This window comes from Salvelinus namaycush, chromosome 17 (genome assembly GCF_016432855.1).
Source record: "Salvelinus namaycush isolate Seneca chromosome 17, SaNama_1.0, whole genome shotgun sequence".
Lineage (NCBI taxonomy): Eukaryota > Metazoa > Chordata > Actinopteri > Salmoniformes > Salmonidae > Salvelinus > Salvelinus namaycush.
The window spans coordinates 12462411-12482510 of record NC_052323.1 but is presented as its reverse complement, the minus strand read 5'-3'; the positions used below and the strand labels follow the sequence as shown (position 1 = coordinate 12482510).

The following is a 20100-nucleotide window of genomic DNA, read 5'->3' as shown; positions in this document are numbered from 1 at the left end:
ATGATTAAGTATTGTTTTAGTAACCTATAAAATGTTTTAGTTTCGTGTTGTATGTGTGCTGTGTTTTTAGAAATGTAGCCTATTTCGAACTGAGCGTTAGTGCTTGTGATTTATTTGTAACTCTGTAGTGCTGCAATGTTGCTTCAGCACCAACCTGTGTGGACAGCGACACTTCTGTCTTTATAGGAGCAGAGGGCTGCTTCGCTCTCTCACACTGTGTATTATCCCTGGTTCTTACCGCTGTCTATTGACCAAATGTCGCTATAGATTTTAGCCTTTACGAAGCATATTACTTTCAACATGCATAGGTATTGGTTTGTAATGTTGAGGCATGGTTTGGAAGACTATTCCATGGAGTAATTGTTATGCACGATCCAATCTGAGTTTGATGGGATAGTGGTATTCTTTAGTAGGCTATAGAATTGTCATATAATTGTAGTTATGAACGTTAATTTATTTAGATTGCAGAACGTGAAGTGTTTAGCTAGTGGTTTGTATATGGATCATTTTGGAAAGGAAATAATCCTGTACTGTGTTAAATTATTTCCGAAAGGTTTTTGATGTAAATATGTTGGACTCTGAGGGCCGCTGTTGATCAGTGAAATCATTTCTGTCCAGTGTTGTCAGTCAGTAGAGTCCCCTCCCCTATCAATGCGCTCAAACAGAGGCGAGGGGGAGACTGCGCTTCATATGAGGCGGGGCGAGACAGAGACAACATCGCTCTGATCCATACATGTTACCGATAAACAAAGGGGACACGAAAATAGGCTGTATTGAAAAATTACGTTGAATATTACTCTTCTGTTTGTTGGCGGTATCTGAGGATCCATTATACGGAATATTTGTATTGGATTTCTTCATTGTTGGCTATGGCATTGGAAGGATTCCTTCAGCCTAAATGCATAAAATGGCATTTGTGTTGTGGACTGCGGTGGCAAGTATTTATTTTACTCCTGTATTTCAGTCATATTGTCAGTGGCCAAATCCGCTATTCCATTCCGGAGGAGATGAAGAAAGGTTCTCTTATCGGTAACGTAGCTCAAGACCTGGGGTTAGATTTGAAAAGGCTCCGAGCGGGTCGGGCCCGTATCGTGACGGGAGAAAGCATTCAGTACACAGAGCTACAGACAGACAAAGGGATTCTAGTCGTGAGTGAGAGAATAGACCGAGAGGAGCTTTGTGGCGACGTGACGCCGTGTAGTTTCAGCTTCGAAATTATTCTAGAAAATCCAATGGAGCTTCATCGCGTGACTGTAGAAGTATTGGATGTAAATGACCATGCTCCTGCTTTTCCAATACAAAATATACCATTTGAAATCAGTGAATCGGCTAATGTTGGTGCGCGATTTCTGCTAGAGAGTGCAGTGGATCCCGACGTAGGCCTCAACGCCCTTCAGAATTATATTTTAACCACAAATGATCATTTCATTCTGAAACAACATGCGAATCCGGACGGTAGTAAATATGCAGAGATGGTCCTCCAGAAACCGTTAGACAGAGAGGAGCATCCTCGTCTCTCTTTAAAGCTAATCGCTGTAGACGGTGGAAACCCGCAGAGATCTGGCACAGTAAATATAGAGATCACTGTCTTAGATGTCAATGACAATGCGCCTGTGTTTAACCAGTCACTTTACAGGGCTACTGTGATGGAAGACGCTCCAAAAGGCACTTATATCACAACCGTAAATGCCAGCGATGCAGACAGTGGATCAAATGGACATATATCTTACTATTTGTCGAAATTGAAAGGGAATACAGTTGACATATTTCACATTGATATGGCGACTGGGACCATTTCTGTTTCCGGTCAGATAGATTATGAGAAAGATAATAAATATGAGATCAGGGTAGAAGCAAAGGATCAGGGTGGTTTAACAGACTCCAGTAAAGTTGTCATTGAAGTTGTTGATGTTAATGACAACGCACCAGTTATAAACGTCATGTCCTTCTCCAGCCCTGTGTCTGAAGATGCTCCTCCTGGCACCACTATTGCTATAATAAATGTTAAAGATGCTGATTCAGAGAGAAACGGACAGATTACATGCTCTATAAATACTAACCTTCCATTTAAAATTCAGTCGTCGTTAAGTAGTTATTATAATTTGATCTCAGACGTAGCTTTAGACAGAGAAACGACACCAGAATACAACATCACCATAACAGCGACAGATTCTGGTTCGCCTCCACTCTCTAGCACCAGGACATTACACCTTAGAATCTCTGACGTAAATGACAACGCCCCATTGTTTCACCAGCACATATACTCTGCTTACGTCACAGAGAATAACTCTCCTGGAATGTCCATATTTACTGTCAGCGCGCGGGACTCTGACTGGAATCAGAACGCTAGAATCTCGTACCTCTTGGAGGACACGCAGATCAGTGGAACTCCAGTCTCTACTTATATATCTATTAACTCTGAAACTGGAGTTTTACATGCGGTTCGTTCCTTTGATTATGAACAAATCAAACAGCTTACAGTGGTTGTTAAAGCGCAGGATGGAGGCTCCCCTCCACTCAGTAGCAATGTGACTGTGAAAATAATGATCCAGGACCAGAATGACAACGCGCCTCAGGTTCTGTACCCAGTTCAGACTAGCAGCTCTCTGGTGGCTGAAATGGTGCCTCGTTCAGCAGATGTGGGCTATCTTGTCTCTAAAGTGGTGGCTGTTGATGTGGACTCTGGACAGAATGCCTGGCTCTCGTATAAACTGCAGAAAGGGACAGACAGAGCGCTGTTTGAAGTGGGCTTACAGAATGGAGAAATAAGAACTATACGCCAAGTCAATGATAAAGATGCTGTGAAACAAAGGCTCACTGTTGTAGTGGAGGACAACGGGCAGCCCTCTCGTTCAGCTACAGTCAATGTTAACGTAGCGGTGGCGGACAGCTTCCCTGAAGTGCTCTCGGAGTTCACTGACTTTACGCACGACAAGGAGTACAATGACAACCTGACTTTTTACTTAGTCTTGGCTTTGGCTGTAGTCTCATTTCTGTTCATCACATGTTTAGTGGTTATTATATCAGTGAAAATATACAGATGGAGACAGTCTCGCATCCTCTATCATTCCAATCTCCCGGTTATTCCGTATTATCCACCGCGCTACGCAGATACTTTGGGGACAGGAACTCTACAGCACGTGTACAATTACGAGGTGTGCAGGACGACTGACTCCAGAAAGAGTGACTGTAAGTTCGTCAGACCCTGTAGTCAGAACGTACTGATAATGGACCCCAGTTCTACAGGGACAATGCAGCGGATGCAGAGTGAAAATAACACCCTGGATGAAACAGACTCTCCACTAGAAGTGAGTTGAAATAATATAGTACCTTGTGTCGTAATTCATCTCTCCAATGTTTCCTTTTTAACCCGATCAGCTATTGTGCTCTCCTGTCTTTAGGTTACGTAATGCCATATCTCTTTGGTCAACATTATAAGCTTAAATCATTTTTGGTTAGTCTTGGCTTTTATAGTATGCACGCTGTTTGAGTTTGTAAAAGGTGACATTGTACTCAGTAAGACTGCATGTGGTAAGTTCATTTCAGCATCACTCGAGGTGGACAGCGCCACTTCTGTGGTGGTGAGGAGGGGGTTGCTCCCCTCTCTCACACAGTGTGCTATCCCTTGTCCTGCTTGATCAACATTTACTTTGCTGTAGTGTGCCCGTAGAATCAGTTGGATCGGTGTTGATCGCAAGAAAATGACTCGGTTATCTCACTGTATTGTTTAGTGCTTAAAGAGCGGACCCATGGGAATGTTTTTAATGCACGGAATGTTTTTTTGGGTGACATGTTTCAGTATCAAATCATACTATTTTCCCCGCTGGTCAAAGTATTGTACTACATGAAAGTTGTATTCAAATATGTTGCACCTAGCACGGTGTTTAACTACCTATTTGTAAAACAAGTAGTGCTGTAAAGTATTTCATCATTTCTACACAGTTCTAAATTGTTCATGTTATCTGGGGTTTTGGACTCTAAGGGCCGCTGTTGATCAACGAAATAATTTCTGTCCAATGTTGTCAGTCAGTAGAGTCCCCTCCCCTATCACTGCGCTTTACTTGAGGAGAGGGAGAGACTGCGCTTCATTCGAGGCGGGGCGCGACAGAGAGACATTTCCTCTGATCTATGGATACACGGAGGGGACTTTTGAAATAGGCTGGATTAAAATAAAAAGTCAACAATCTCTCTTCTATTTGATCATCGTTTCTGTGGATGCGGTATAAGGAATATTCGTGTCTAATGTATTATCCGTTGGCTATGGTATTGGAAGGATTCCTTCAACCTAAATGCCTAAGATGGCGTTTGTGTTGTGGACTGCGGTGGCAAGTATTTATTTTCCTCCTGTATTTCAGTCATGTTGTCAGTGGCCAAATCCGCTATTCCATTCCGGAGGAGATGAAGAAAGGTTCTCTTATCGGTAACGTAGCTCAAGACCTGGGGTTAGATCTGAAAAGGCTCCGAGTGGGCCGAGCCCGTATCGTGACAGGAGAAAGCATTCAGTACACAGAGCTGCAGACAGACAAAGGGATTCTAGTCGTGAGTCAGAGAATAGACCGAGAACAGATTTGTGGTGATATCACACCGTGTAGCTTCAGCTTCGAAATCATACTGGAAACGCCAATGGAGCTACATCGTGTTACTGTGGAAATTTTGGATGTAAATGATCATGCCCCTATTTTTCCGAATAATCACATCAAATTTGAAATCAGTGAATCCGCCACTCTAGGATCTCGTTTTGTATTGGAGAGTGCTGAGGATCATGATGTAGGTGTTAACGGTCTACAGAATTATGTTTTAACCCCGAATGACAATTTTATTCTGAAACAGCATGCGAATACTGATGGTAGAAGGTTTGCCGAAATGATTTTACAGAAACCGTTAGATAGAGAAGAGCATCCTCGTCTCTCTTTAAAGCTAATCGCTGTAGACGGTGGAAATCCGCAGAGATCTGGCACAGTAAATATAGACATCACTGTCCTAGATGTCAATGACAATGCGCCTGTGTTTAACCAGTCAGTGTACAGGGCTACTGTAATGGAAAACGCACAGAAAGGGACCTATATCACAACCTTAAATGCCAGCGATGCAGACAGTGGATCGAATGGGTTAGTTACCTATTCGTTTTCTAATTTAAAGGGGAACTTAGCAGATATATTTCAAATTGACAGGACAACTGGCAAAATATCTGTAGCTGGACAAATAGATTTTGAAAAAGACAAGAAATATGAAATTAGAGTTGAGGCTAAAGACCAAGGAGGGTTAACAGACCTCGGTAAAGTTGTCATAGAAATAGTTGACATAAATGACAACGCACCTGTTATAAACGTCATGTCTTTCTCCAGCCCTGTGTCTGAAGATTCTCCTCTGGGAACAACTATTGCGATAATCAATGTTAAAGACGTCGATTCTGAGAGGAATGGTCAGGTTACATGCTCTATAGATACGAACCTCCCATTTAAGATCAAATTATCTATGACAAATTATTACAATTTGATCACTGATTTAACTTTTGATCGAGAAACGACACCAGAATACAACATAACCATAACAGCGACAGATTCTGGTTCGCCTCCACTCTCTAGCACCAGGACATTACACCTTAGAATCTCTGACGTAAATGACAACGCCCCATTGTTTCACCAGCGCGTATACTCTGCTTACGTCACAGAGAATAACTCTCCTGGAATGTCCATATTTACTGTCAGCGCGCGGGACTCGGACTGGAATCAAAACGCTAGAATCTCGTACCTCTTGGAGGACACGCAGATCAGTGGAACTCCAGTCTCTACTTATATATCTATTAACTCTGAAACTGGAGTTTTACATGCGGTTCGTTCCTTTGATTATGAACAAATTAAACAGTTTACAGTCGTGGTTAAGGCGCAAGACGGAGGATCTCCTCCACTAACTAGCAATGTGACTGTCACCATCTTCATCCAAGATCAGAACGACAACGCGCCTCAGGTTCTGTACCCAGTCCAGACTGGTCCAGACCAGTCCAGACTAGCTACCCCTCTGGTGGCTGAAATGGTGCCTCGTTCAGCAGACGTGGGCTATCTTGTCACTAAAGTTGTGGCTGTTGATGTGGACTCTGGACAGAATGCCTGGCTCTCGTATAAACTGCATAAAGCGACAGACAGGGCGCTGTTTGAAGTGGGATTACAGAATGGAGAAATAAGAACTATACGCCAAGTCACTGATAAAGATGCTGTGAAACAAAGGCTCACTGTCGTAGTGGAGGACAACGGGCAGCCCTCTCGTTCAGCTACAGTCAATGTTAACGTGGTGGTGGCGGACAGCTTCCCTGAAGTGCTCTCGGAGTTCACTGACTTTACGCACGACAAGGAGTACAATGACAACCTGACTTTTTACTTAGTCTTGGCTTTGGCTGTAGTCTCATTTCTGTTCATCACATGTTTAGTGGTTATTATATCAGTGAAAATATACAGATGGAGACAGTCTCGCATCCTCTATCATTCCAATCTCCCGGTTATTCCGTATTATCCACCGCGCTACGCAGACACTTTGGGGACAGGAACTCTACAGCACGTGTACAATTACGAGGTGTGCAGGACGACTGACTCCAGAAAGAGTGACTGTAAGTTCGTCAGACCCTGTAGTCAGAATGTACTGATAATGGACCCCAGTTCTACAGGGACGATGCAGCGGATGCAGAGTGAAAAGAACATCCTGGATGAACCAGACTCCCCACTAGAGGTGAGTGTGTTGGAGATAAAACAGTATTGCTCATTGTGTTGGAATATATATTTTCAATACTTTTTCAAAGTGTCCTTTGTAACCATTTTACCTATTGTGCCTACTTAATATTTCTGCGGTTAACAGTATTTGTTCAAACCAGCTGTTAGTTGTGGTTAGTAGTTGTGGTTAGCTTTGGCTTTTATAGAATTTCACTGCCACTTGAGTTTTTAGACTGTGGTTTCGACGTTAGCAAACTAATAGCTACAATAGAAGCAATTACTTGTTTATTGGTAAGTTTTTGCTTTTAAGTTATACCTACTGATTTGTTTTCATCACAATAGCAGCAATGTGGGCTGTGTGGCCATTTCAGCAACACTCTCTGTGGACAGCGCCACTTCTGTCTTGATCGCAGCGGAGGTCTGCTCTGCTCGCTCACACTGCTCTCTTTTGTTCCAACGGCAGTGTTATGACAACGAGTCACTATGGAGTCCCTTGAGCAGTGTTAACTGCTTGTCAATAACCAACCCACTTTCGTACTGAATATGTTGTTCAATAATGCTTTGGATGGTGGATCCACGGAAATGTTTTTACGCACGTTCGAATCTATTGCTAAGAGGATAGTGTAGCATAATTTAGTATCAAATTATTGCTATTTGCCTTACTGGTCCAAGTATTATAGTCATTTAACGTTTAATTTATTTAGATTTCACCTAGCACAGGGGTTTTCAACTAGCTATTTGTAATATTTTGGGAACAAATTAGTGCTGTAAATTGTTGAATATTTTCTACGTTTTTACCGATTCATATATAATGTGTGTTCATTTTTTGGACTCTGAGAGCCGCTGTTGATCAGTGAAATCGTTTATGTACAGTGTTATCAATCTGTAGGGTCCCGTCCCCTATCACTGCGCTCTATCAGAGGAGAGGGAGAGACTGCGCTTCATATGAGGTGGGGCGCGACAGAGAGACACTCGCTCTGATCTGTACAGATATCGAAAGAAGACGGTGAAAATAGCCTGGATTTAAATAAGTCAAATATCGCTCTTCTATTAGTTGAGGAAAAAAGGAATATTTCTGTTGGTTCTATTTTTTGTTGGCTATGGCATTGGAAGAATTCCTTCAACCTAAATACTTAAAATGGCGTTTGTGCTGTGGACTGCGGTGGCAAGTACTTATTTTCCTCCTGTATTTCAGTCATATTGTGAGTGGTCAAATCCGGTATTCCATTCCCGAGGAGATGAAGACAGGCTCTCTTATCGGTAACGTAGCTCAAGACCTGGGGTTAGATCTGAAAAGGCTCCGAGCGGGTCGGGCCCGTATCGTGACAGGAGAAAGCATTCAGTACACAGAGCTGCAGACAGACAAAGGGATTCTAGTCGTGAGTGAGAGAATAGACCGAGAACAGCTTTGTGGTGATATCACACCGTGTAGCTTCAGCTTCGAAATTATTCTAGAACATCCAATGGAGCTTCATCACGTTACTATAGAAATCCTGGACATTAACGATAATTCTCCAATATTTAAGAAAAATAATATCAATTTAGAAATCAGTGAATCCGCTGTTATTGATGCGCGTTTTGCGTTCGCCAGTGCAGAGGACTCTGATGTAGGATCTAATGGCCTACAGGAGTATGTTTTAAGTTCAAACGATAATTTCATTCTAAAACAACATCCAAATGCCGATGGAAGAAAATATGCAGAGATGGTCCTCCAGCAACCGTTAGATAGAGAAAAGCATCCTCGTCTCTCTTTAAAGCTAATCGCTGTAGACGGTGGAAATCCGCAGAGATCTGGCACAGTAAATATAGAGATCACTGTCCTCGATGCCAATGACAATGCGCCCGTGTTTAAACAGTCAGTGTACATGGCTACTGTGATGGAAAACGCACCGAAAGCCACATATATTACCACCGTAAATGCCAGTGATGCAGACAGCGGGACGAATAGTTTTATTGTATACTCTATTTCAGACATGAATGGTGGTCTTGCTGATGTGTTGACTATCAATGAAACCACAGGCACAATATCCGTTTCAGGGTTGATTGATTACGAAAAAGAGAAAAAGTTTGAACTGAGAATAGAAGCAAAGGACCAGGGAGGCTTAACCGATTCGAGTAAAGTTATTGTTGAGGTCATTGACAAAAACGATAATGAGCCTGTTATAAGCGTCATGTCATTCACGAGTCCGATTTCTGAAGACTCTCCTCCCGGTACAACCATCGGTATCATCAACGTCAAAGACCTTGATTCAGGTGAAAACGGACATGTGAGCTGTAGCCTAGACCAAAACATCCCCTTTAAGATCAAATCTAATTTAAGAAATTACTACACCTTGGTAACCGATGCTGTTTTAGACCGCGAGAGCGTGTCAGAACATAACATAACTGTAGTCTCCACGGACGCAGGGTCGCCTCCTCTCTCAAGTAAGAGAACCTTTCACCTGAAGGTGTCCGACGTCAACGACAACGCCCCAGTGTTTCCACGGCGCGTGTACAACTCTTATATCGCAGAGAATAACTCTCCAGGCGTCTCTATATTTACTGTTAGAGCTAAAGACACCGACTCCAATCAAAATTCCCGTATTTACTACATTCTGGAGGATACTGACGTCAACGGGACTCCTGTGGCTGCTTATGTTTCGGTAAATGCAGAGAGTGGGGTTATACACGCGGTACGCTCCTTTGATTACGAACAAATCAAACAGCTTACACTCGTGGTTAAGGCGCAAGATGGAGGCTCTCCTCCTCTCAGTAGCAATGTTACTGTGAAATTAATGATCCAGGACCAGAATGACAACGCGCCTCAGGTTCTGTACCCAGTCCAGACTAGCAGCTCTCTGGTGGCTGAAATGGTGCCTCGTTCAGCAGATGTGGGCTATCTTGTCACTAAAGTGGTGGCTGTTGATGTGGACTCTGGACAGAATGCCTGGCTCTCGTATAAACTGCAGAAAGCGACAGACAGGGCACTGTTTGAAGTGGGCTTACAGAATGGAGAAATAAGAACTATACGTCAAGTCAATGATAAAGATGCTGTGAAACAAAGGCTCACTGTTGTAGTGGAGGACAACGGGCAGCCCTCTCGTTCAGCTACAGTCAATGTTAACGTGGCGGTGGCGGACAGCTTCCCTGAAGTGCTCTCGGAGTTCACTGACTTTACGCACGACAAGGAGTACAATGACAACCTGACTTTTTACTTAGTCTTGGCTTTGGCTGTAGTCTCATTTCTGTTCATCACATGTTTAGTGGTTATTATATCAGTGAAAATATACAGATGGAGACAGTCTCGCATCCTCTATCATTCCAATCTCCCTGTTATTCCGTATTATCCACCGCGCTACGCAGATACTTTGGGGACAGGAACTCTACAGCACGTGTACAATTACGAGGTGTGCAGGACGACTGACTCCAGAAAGAGTGACTGTAAGTTCGTCAGACCCTGTAGTCAGAACGTTCTAATAATGGACCCCAGTTCTACAGGGACGATGCAGCGGATGCAGAGTGAAAATAAAATCCCGGGTGAACCAGACTCCCCACTAGAGGTGAGTTTATTGGATTTTACATTACATTGCTCAGTTGGTTGAAATACTGCTCTTATTAATAAATCATTTGTCATATATTTTTGTTATAGTGCGTAAAGGTTTGTGTACTCAGTATTTCTCCAGTCAACAGCATAGTTAAATCAGCAGTTGCATATATTTTTGTGGTTAGCTTTGGCTTTAATATTGTCAGCTGCGATTTCAGATTGAGGTTTCGACGTTAACATATTACGTTCTACTATAGTGAGAATTACTCCACGTTTTTTTGATTATTTTGTGTTTTTATAGTATGCCTGCTGAGTTGGTTTTACTCTAAGTGCTACAATAGAAACGAGGTATTGTGGTAAGGATATTTCAGCACCACTGTGTGGACAGCGCTACTTCTGTCATGATAGAAGTAGAGTTCTGCTTCGCTCTCTCATACTGCTCCCTTGTGCCAACCGTTGTGGTTTGATAAAGTCACCATGAAATTACTAAATAGTCAGTGTTTACTGCTTGTCATATGTCAAATATAGCTCAACATACTTTTGTTACTCTGTGGTTCAATAATGGGTTAGAAGGCGGATCCATGGAAATGTTTTTACACGTGTTCCAAATTGTGGCTGAGAGGATAGTGTGCTATGCTTTAGTATCATATTGTTGCTATTTGCCTTGTCATTGTATTACAGTGACTGAACGTTGAATTTATTGAGATTGCACCAAGGGCCGTTTTCAACTAGCTATTTGCAAAATGTTGGTAGGAGAGTAGTGCTGTGAAGTAATTAATCATTTCTACGTTTTTATCAATTCAGATATAATCTGGTGTTCATGTTTTGGACTCTAAGGGCCGCTGTTGATCAGTGAAATCATTTATATCCAGTGTTGTCAGTCAGTAGAGTCCCTTCTCCTATTACTGCGCTCTGCCAGAGGAGAGGGAGAGACTCTTTGCGCTTAATAGCATGCGGGGCGCGAGAGAAAGACACTCGCTCAAACGGATACGCGAAGGAGACAGTTAATGGACTCTAGTAAAATAACACTTCCACTATCAGTTTCCTCTTCGCTTGTCGTCTCTGAGGATAAGGTCTAAGGAATATTCGTGTTGGATTTTATTCTTTGTTGGTTATGTCATCTGAAGGATCCCTTCAACCTAAATGCCTGAGATGGCGTTTGTGCTGTGGACTGCGGTGGCAAGTACTGATTTTCCTCCTGTATTTCAGTCATGTTGTCAGTGGCCAAATCCGCTATTCCATTCCGGAGGAGATGAAGAAAGGTTCTCTTATCGGTAACGTAGCTCAAGACCTGGGGTTAGATTTGAAAAGGCTCCGAGCGGGTCGAGCCCGTATCGTGACAGGAGAAAGCATTCAGTACACAGAGCTGCAGACAGACAAAGGGATTCTAGTCGTGAGTGAGAGAATAGACCGAGAACAGCTTTGTGGCGACGTGACGCCGTGTAGTTTCAGATTCGAAATCCTTCTAGAAAACCCTATCGAACTACGTCGTATTACTGTGGAGATTCTGGATATAAATGACCATGCCCCTGATTTTCCAAAGAAAGATATTACATTTGAAATTAGCGAGTCTGCTACCTTGGGCTCTCGTTTTACGTTGGCGAGTGCAGAAGATCCCGACGTAGGGCTCAACGCCCTGCAGAGTTATGATTTAACTCCCAATGATCATTTCATTCTAAAGCAACATACGAATCCCGACGGCAGTAAATATGCTGAGATGGTCCTCCAGAAATCGTTAGACAGAGAGGAGCATCCTCGTCTCTCTTTAAAGCTAATCGCTGTAGACGGTGGAAATCCGCAGAGATCTGGCACAGTAAATATAGAGATCACTGTCCTAGATGTCAATGACAATGCGCCTGTGTTTAACCAGTCAGTGTACAGGGCTACTGTGATGGAAAACGCACTGCAAGGCACATACATTACCACCGTAAATGCTAGTGATGCAGATAACGGATCAAACGGCGTCGTTGCGTATTCCTTCTCCAACCTCAAAAAACATTTAGCTGACATTTTCAATATAGACGAAACAACAGGCACTATATCAGTTGCGGGAGAAATAGATTACGAGAAAGATAAAAAAATACGAGGTTAGAGTTGAGGCTAAAGACCAAGGAGGTTTAACAGACACCAGTAAAGTTGTCATTGAAATTATTGACATAAATGACAATGCGCCAGTTATAAACGTCATGTCTTTTTCCAGCCCTGTATCTGAAGATGCTCCTACTGGCACCACTATTGCTATAATAAATGTTAAAGATGCTGATTCAGAGAGAAACGGACAGATTACTTGCACTTTATTAACTACTAACCTCCCGTTTAAGATCCAATCTTCGTTAAGTAGTTATTATACTTTGATCTCGGATGGAGCTTTAGACAGAGAAACGACACCGGAATACAACATCACCATAACAGCGACAGATTCTGGTTCGCCTCCCCTCTCTAGCACCAGGACATTACACCTTAGAATCTCTGACGTAAATGACAACGCCCCATTGTTTCACCAGCGCGTATACTCTGCTTACGTCACAGAGAATAACTCTCCTGGAATGTCCATATTTACTGTCAGCGCGCGGGACTCGGACTGGAATCAGAACGCTAGAATCTCGTACCTCTTGGAGGACACGCAGATCAGTGGAACTCCAGTCTCTACTTATATATCTATTAACTCTGAAACTGGAGTTTTACATGCGGTTCGTTCCTTTGATTATGAACAAATCAAACACCTTACAGTGGTTGTTAAAGCGCAGGATGGAGGATCTCCTCCACTCAGTAGCAATGTGACTGTCACCATCTTCATCCAAGATCAGAACGACAACGCGCCTCAGGTTCTGTACCCAGTCCAGACTGGTCCAGACCAGTCCAGACTAGCTACCCCTCTGGTGGCTGAAATGGTGCCTCGTTCAGCAGACGTGGGCTATCTTGTCACTAAAGTGGTGGCTGTTGATGTGGACTCTGGACAGAATGCCTGGCTCTCGTATAAACTGCAGAAAGCGACAGACAGGGCGCTGTTTGAAGTGGGCTTACAGAATGGAGAAATAAGAACTATACGTCAAGTCACTGATAAAGATGCTGTGAAACAAAGGCTCACTGTTGTAGTGGAGGACAACGGGCAGCCCTCTCGTTCAGCTACAGTCAATGTTAACGTGGCGGTGGCGGACAGCTTCCCTGAAGTGCTCTCGGAGTTCACTGACTTTACGCACGACAAGGAGTACAATGACAACCTGACTTTTTACTTAGTCTTGGCTTTGGCTGTAGTCTCATTTCTGTTCATCACATGTTTAGTGGTTATTATATCAGTGAAAATATACAGATGGAGACAGTCTCGCATCCTCTATCATTCCAATCTCCCTGTTATTCCGTATTATCCACCGCGTTACGCAGATACTTTGGGGACAGGAACTCTACAGCACGTGTACAATTACGAGGTGTGCAGGACGACTGACTCCAGAAAGAGTGACTGTAAGTTCGTCAGACCCTGTAGTCAGAACGTTCTGATAATGGACCACAGTTCTACAGGGACGATGCAGCGAATGCAGAGTGAACAGAACATCCTGGATGAACCAGACTCCCCACTAGAGGTGAGTTTAGCTGATGTTGAATAATATACCACATCTTGATGGAATACATCTCTAAAATGTGCACTTTATTCTGTATCTACGGTGAACTTTATAGGGCCAAGTCATATTTTACTTTTTTATTAAAGCTTTGACATTCATAGTAGGCCTATGCCTGCTGAGTTTGTAGAATGTTATTTAGAATGTACGTGACGAAGCGCTACAATCGTTACGCTGCGGCGCTAAAATGGAACTTCAGAACCACTCTTTGTGGACAGCGCAACTTCTGTCAGTCAGCAACAGAGGTATGCTCCGCTCTCTCACACAAAGTATCCATTGTTGAACTGCTGTGTATTGATGATAAGTGTCTATAGAGTCTCAGCCTTGTGTAGCCTACGGAATGGGAACGAAATAACTCTCTAGAAAGGTATTTGAGTGTATTTTCAGTCATGGTTTGGACGGCGGACACATGACCATGTTTTTACGCACGATCCATTCTAGGACTGAGAGGATAGGGCATGTTTTAGTATCTTATGATTACTATGTTCCCTGCTGGTCATAATATTCTAGTAATTGAACGGTGCAATTATTTAGATATCACTTTGCACTTGATTGAATATACATTTGAAAAAGTATAGCTGTAAAGTATTGCATTTTTTCTGAACCGATTTATGTTCACATTTAATCTGGTGTTCATGTCGTGAACTCTAAGGGCCGCTGTTGATCAGTGAAATAATTTCTGTCCAGTGTTGTCAGTCAGTGGCGTCCCCTCCCCTATCACTGCGCTTTATCAGAGGAGAGGGAGAGACTGCGCTTCATACGAGGTGGGGTGCAGAAGAGACACACTTGCTCTGGTACATGTAGATTACAAATACAATAGAACGGTTAAAATAGCCTGGATTAAGATAATATCTCGTTTATTACTCTCCCCTTAACTCGCCGTTTCAGGATCTGGTATAAGGAATACTTTTGTTGGATTTGTTGTATTCTTGGATATGGCTTCTGAACGATTCCTTCAACCTATATGCGTAAAATGGCGTTTAGGTGGACTGCGGTGGCAAGTATTTATTTTTCTCCTGTCATTCTGTCATATTGTCAGTGGCCAAATACGGTATTCCATTCCGGAGGAGATGAAGAAAGGTTCTCTTATCGGTAACGTAGCTCAAGACCTGGGGTTAGATCTGAAAAGGCTCCGAGCGGGTCGGGCCCGTATCGTGACAGGAGAAAGCATTCAGTACACAGAGCTACAGACAGACAAAGGGATTCTAGTCGTGAGTGAGAGAATAGACCGAGAGGAGCTTTGTGGCGACGTCACACCGTGTAGCTTCAGCTTCGAAATCATTCTAGAACATCCAATGGAGCTACACCGCGTGACTGTAGAAATTATAGATGTAAATGACCATGCCCCTGCTTTTTCAAAGAGAGATATACAATTTGAAATTAGCGAGTCCGCTACCTTAGGCTCCCGTTTTACGTTGGCTAGTGCCGAGGATCCTGATGTAGGGTTAAACGCCCTGCAGAATTACTTCTTAACCACGAATGATAATTATGTTTTAAAACAACACGCGAAACCGGACGGTAGTAAATATGCTGAAATGGTTCTTCAGAAACCGTTAGACAGAGAGGAGTATCCTCGTCTCTCTTTAAAGCTAATCGCTGTAGACGGTGGAAACCCGCAGAGATCTGGCACAGTAAATATAGAGATCACTGTCCTAGATGTCAATGACAATGCGCCTGTGTTTAACCAGTCAGTGTACAGGGCTACTGTGATGGAAAACGCTTCAAAAGGGACCTATATCACAACAATAAATGGCAGCGACGCAGACAGTGGATCAAACGGTATTGTTGCGTATTCCTTCTCCAACCTCAAAAAACATTTAGCTGCAAAATTCAGAATTGACGAAACAACAGGCACTATATCAGTTGCGGGGGAAATAGATTATGAGAAAGATAAGAAATTTGAAATCAGGGTAGAGGTGAAGGATCAAGGTGGTTTAACTGACTCAAGTGAAGTTGTCATTGAAGTTGTTGATGTTAATGACAACGCACCAGTTATAAACGTCATGTCCTTCTCCAGCCCTGTGTCTGAAGATGCTCCTCCTGGCACCACTATTGCTATAATAAATGTTAAAGATGCTGATTCAGAGAGAAACGGACAGATTACATGCTCTATAAATACTAACCTTCCATTTAAAATGCAGTCGTCGTTAAGTAGTTATTATAATTTGATCTCAGACGTAGCTTTAGACAGAGAAACGACACCAGAATACAACATCACCATAACAGCGACAGATTCTGGTTCGCCTCCACTCTCTAGCACCAGGACATTACACCTTAGAATCTCTGACGTAAATGACAACGCCCCATTGTTTCACCAGCGCGTATACTCTGCTTACGTCACAGAGAATAACTCTCCTGGAATGTCCATATTTACTGTCAGCGCGCGGGACTCGGACTGGAATCAGAACGCTAGAATCTCGTACCTCTTGGAGGACACGCAGATCAGTGGAACTCCAGTCTCTACTTATATATCTATTAACTCTGAAACTGGAGTTTTACATGCGGTTCGTTCCTTTGATTATGAACAAATCAAGCAGCTTACACTCGTGGTTAAGGCGCAAGATGGAGGCTCTCCTCAACTCAGTAGTAATGCTACTGTCACCATCTTCATCCAAGATCAGAACGACAACGCGCCTCAGGTTCTGTACCCAGTCCAGACTAGCAGCTCTCTGGTGGCTGAAATGGTGCCTCGTTCAGCAGATGTGGGCTATCTTGTCACTAAAGTGGTGGCTGTTGATGTGGACTCTGGACAGAATGCCTGGCTCTCGTATAAACTGCAGAAAGCGACAAACCGGGCGCTGTTTGAAGTGGGCTTACAGAATGGAGAAATAAGAACTATACGTCAAGTAACTGATAAAGATGCTGTGAAACAAAGGCTCACTGTTGTAGTGGAGGACAACGGGCAGCCCTCTCGTTCAGCTACAGTCAATGTTAACGTGGCGGTGGCGGACAGCTTCCCTGAAGTGATCTCGGAGTTCACTGACTTTACGCACGACAAGGAGTACAATGACAACCTGACTTTTTACTTAGTCTTGGCTTTGGCTGTAGTCTCATTTTTGTTCATCACATGTTTAGTGGTTATTATATCAGTGAAAATATACAGATGGAGACAGTCTCGCGTCCTCTATCATTCCAATCTTCCGGTTATTCCATATTATCCACCGCGTTACGCAGATACTTTGGGGACAGGAACTCTACAGCACGTGTACAATTACGAGGTGTGCAGGACGACTGACTCCAGAAAGAGTGACTGTAAGTTCGTCAGACCCTGTAGTCAGAACGTACTGGACCCCAGTTCTACAGGGACGATGCAGCGGATGCAGAGTGAACAGAACATCCTGGATGAACCAGACTCCACACTAGAGGTCTGTTATCATAATTTTTTCCCCAAAACTATATTTTTTTCAGTTGTATTTGTAAATTCATCTTGCACTTTAACTGTTTGAAATCCACAATGTATACCAGGGAACTTTCCATGGTCAGAAGTAGTATTTCTTTCTATTGATTAGTAGGTGTTTCAGCACCACGGTCATGGACAGCGGTGCTGTGTTGGTTGCAGCAAAGAGGCTGTATTTGAATGAACCACGTACCATAGTAAAGTTTGAATTGTTCTGCACATAGCCTTTACAGTAGTAAAAATTAGGCAAACATTTTCTCTAACAGTAATTAACAGTCTCTTAAAAAAGTTTTCATACCCCTTGACTTATTCCACATTTTGTTGTGGTACAGCCTGAATCCTAAATGGATTACATTTGTATTTCTCTCTCACCATTTACACACAATACCCCATAATGACAAAGTGAAAACATGTTTTATAAGTGTTTGCAAATGTATTGATAATGAAATACAGAAATGGCTAATGTACATAGGCATTCGCTCTCCTGAGTCAATACATTTTAGAATCAGTTTTGGCAGTGGTTACAGCTGTAAGTCTTTCTGGTTAAGTCTCTAAGAGCACACCTGGATTGTATAATATTTGTACATTAATCTTTAAAAATTATTAAAGTGATGTGAAGTTGGATGTTTATCGTTGCTAGACAGCCATTTTCAAGTCTTGCCATAGATTTTCAAGCTGATTTAAGTCAAAACTGTAACTAGGCCACTCAGGAATATTCAATGTCATCTTGGTAAGCAACTTCAGTGTATATTTGGCCTTGTATTTTAGGTTATTGTCCTGCTGAAAGGTGAATTTATCTCCCAGTGTATTTTGGAAAACAAACTGAACCAGGTTTTACTCTAGGATTATGGCTGTGCTTTGCTCTATTCCATTTATTTTTTATCCTAAAACACTCCTAGTCCTTGCCGATGACAAGCATACCCATAACATGATGCGGTGTGGTACTCAGTGATGTGTTGTGAAAGGATTTGCCCCAAACATAACGCTTTGTATTCAGTACATAAAGTTAAATTCTTTGGCACATTTTTTTTCAATTTTACTTGTTGCACACAGGATGCATATTTTCGAATATTTTAATTCTGTACAGGCTTCCTTCTTTTCACTCTGTCAATTAGGTTAGTATTGTGGAATAACTACTATGTTGGTGATCCATCTCGGTGTCCTCCTATCACAGCCGTTAAACTCTGTAACTGTTATAATGTCGCCATTGGCCTCATTGTGAAATCCCTGAGCGGTTACCCTCCTCTCCGGCAACTGAGTTAGGAAGGACGCCTGTATCTTTGTAGTGACTGGGTGTATTGATACACCATCCAAAGTGTAATTAATAACATCACCATGCTCTAAGAGGTATTCAATATCGGCTCCCCCCCCCCATCTACCAATAGGCCCCCTTCTTTGAGAGGCATTGGAAAACCTTCCTGGTCTTTGTGATTGAATCTGTGTTTGAAATTCACTGCTCGACAAAGGGACCTTACATATAATTGTATGTGTGGAGTACAGAGATGAGGTGGTCATTAAGAAATCATGTTAATCGAGAATATTGCACACATAAGGAAGGGGTCCATGCAACTTATTATGTGACTTTCTAAGAAAATGTTTCATCCTGAATTAATTTAGGCTTGCCATAACAAAGGGTTTGAATACTTATTGACTCAAGACATTTCAGCTTTAGATTTTTTTTATTAATTTATAAATTATTTCTAAAAACATAATTTCACTTTGACATTATGGGGTATTGTGTGTGTAGGCCAGTAAAAAAATATACATTTAATCAATTTTTAATTCAGGCTGTAACATAACAACATTTGGAAAAAGTCAGGGGGTGTGAATACTTTCTGAAGGACTATATATAAATACCATAATGCTGGGTTTAAATTAGCAAAAGTTGCTTTCTGTCACAATCTATAGCTTTTTGCTACATGTATTTTGAATGAGATTTATAGTCAACGTGCTTCTGGCATCATGTTTTACATCAGGCCTTCACACATTGGCCTAGATGTTTTGAAACAGCCTGCATGAATAAAGCGAATCCGGTTGAGAAGGGAAACCCGAGTGCTGGCATCAGCTCATCGCATCAGCTGAGATTGCACCACGTGGATTCACACTCTACTTAACATGGTAGTCTATTTCAGTTGACCAGTTCTGCGCACGCATCCTCGATGCTGGATGACGCGCGCAAGCTATGCGCTGGTGTCTTTGCTGCTGCTGCCGCTGCTGCTGTAACTATCTGTTATTCGCTATGCTTGCTGTTTACTGATTTCCCACCACCACCCCAGCCTCCACCTGTTTGGCTCTGTTTGTGTTCAGTGGGGATGTTGGTATAGCATACCATGCTCAGTGCCTGTAGTTTTCTCATGTTAAATTGACGCGTTGCTCTGGCTGTGAGCTACCCTGAAGGAGCAGAGCCGATCGCCAAGACCTAATATATTTGTTCTCTTTTCTAATAAAAAAAGACTTGGTGTTTCCTTTGTGAACTGTTTTGGGTAAAGCACGATAGGTCTGTTCTTGAAGACGCAAACCTTCCCAAATATATTGGAACGTGTTTCTTTTTTAAGTTTATCTGTTGTTCAGTAGATTGAACTCAGAGGGACGCTGTTGGTCAGTGTGTTGCAGTTTTAGAGCGGATTTGCAGCAGTACCTCCCCCATCATCTCGGTATATTAGAGAGAGAAAGAGCCGCAAGCAGAAAACACAGTCCGGGTTACAGAGAACACTAAGCACAGAGACACGGAGCTGGGATTCTTTTGTTCCGGAATTACCCATTTTAAGTATTTTACCTTTGATGTTTTTAACTGGAAACGAATGGAATCTTCCTGAGTTGTTTACGGATGATTATAACGTACTTGTTGTTACATGGTGAAGAAAA

At 42.6% G+C, this 20100-nt stretch overlaps 5 protein-coding genes across 5 annotated transcripts; all 5 read left to right on the top strand.

Annotated features, from left to right (window-relative positions):
• The first annotated feature begins 300 nt into the window (after window positions 1-300).
• LOC120061911 (protocadherin beta-16-like) lies at window positions 301-3317 on the top strand. The gene is made up of 3 exons (XM_039011691.1): window positions 301-308; window positions 965-1245; window positions 2533-3317. The coding sequence occupies exons 1-3, from the start codon at window positions 301-303 to the stop codon at window positions 3315-3317; spliced, it is 1074 nt and encodes a 357-aa protein (XP_038867619.1).
• Window positions 3318-3526: 209 nt separating this feature from the next.
• Window positions 3527-7650, top strand: LOC120061910 (protocadherin gamma-A8-like). The gene is made up of 4 exons (XM_039011689.1): window positions 3527-3531; window positions 4356-4636; window positions 5924-6720; window positions 7591-7650. Exons 1-4 carry the CDS (start codon window positions 3527-3529, stop codon window positions 7648-7650), a joined length of 1143 nt encoding a protein of 380 aa, XP_038867617.1.
• Window positions 7651-7801: 151 nt separating this feature from the next.
• LOC120061909 (protocadherin beta-4-like) lies at window positions 7802-10537 on the top strand. The gene is made up of 3 exons (XM_039011688.1): window positions 7802-8177; window positions 9465-10240; window positions 10526-10537. The coding sequence occupies exons 1-3, from the start codon at window positions 7802-7804 to the stop codon at window positions 10535-10537; spliced, it is 1164 nt and encodes a 387-aa protein (XP_038867616.1).
• An 801-nt stretch (window positions 10538-11338) lies between these two features.
• LOC120061908 (protocadherin gamma-A1-like) lies at window positions 11339-14738 on the top strand. The gene is made up of 3 exons (XM_039011687.1): window positions 11339-11714; window positions 13006-13802; window positions 14727-14738. The coding sequence occupies exons 1-3, from the start codon at window positions 11339-11341 to the stop codon at window positions 14736-14738; spliced, it is 1185 nt and encodes a 394-aa protein (XP_038867615.1).
• Window positions 14739-14773: 35 nt separating this feature from the next.
• Window positions 14774-19854, top strand: LOC120061907 (protocadherin gamma-A3-like). Its single transcript, XM_039011685.1, has 3 exons — window positions 14774-15146; window positions 16434-17203; window positions 19810-19854. The coding sequence occupies exons 1-3, from the start codon at window positions 14774-14776 to the stop codon at window positions 19852-19854; spliced, it is 1188 nt and encodes a 395-aa protein (XP_038867613.1).
• The last annotated feature ends 246 nt before the right edge of the window (window positions 19855-20100 follow it).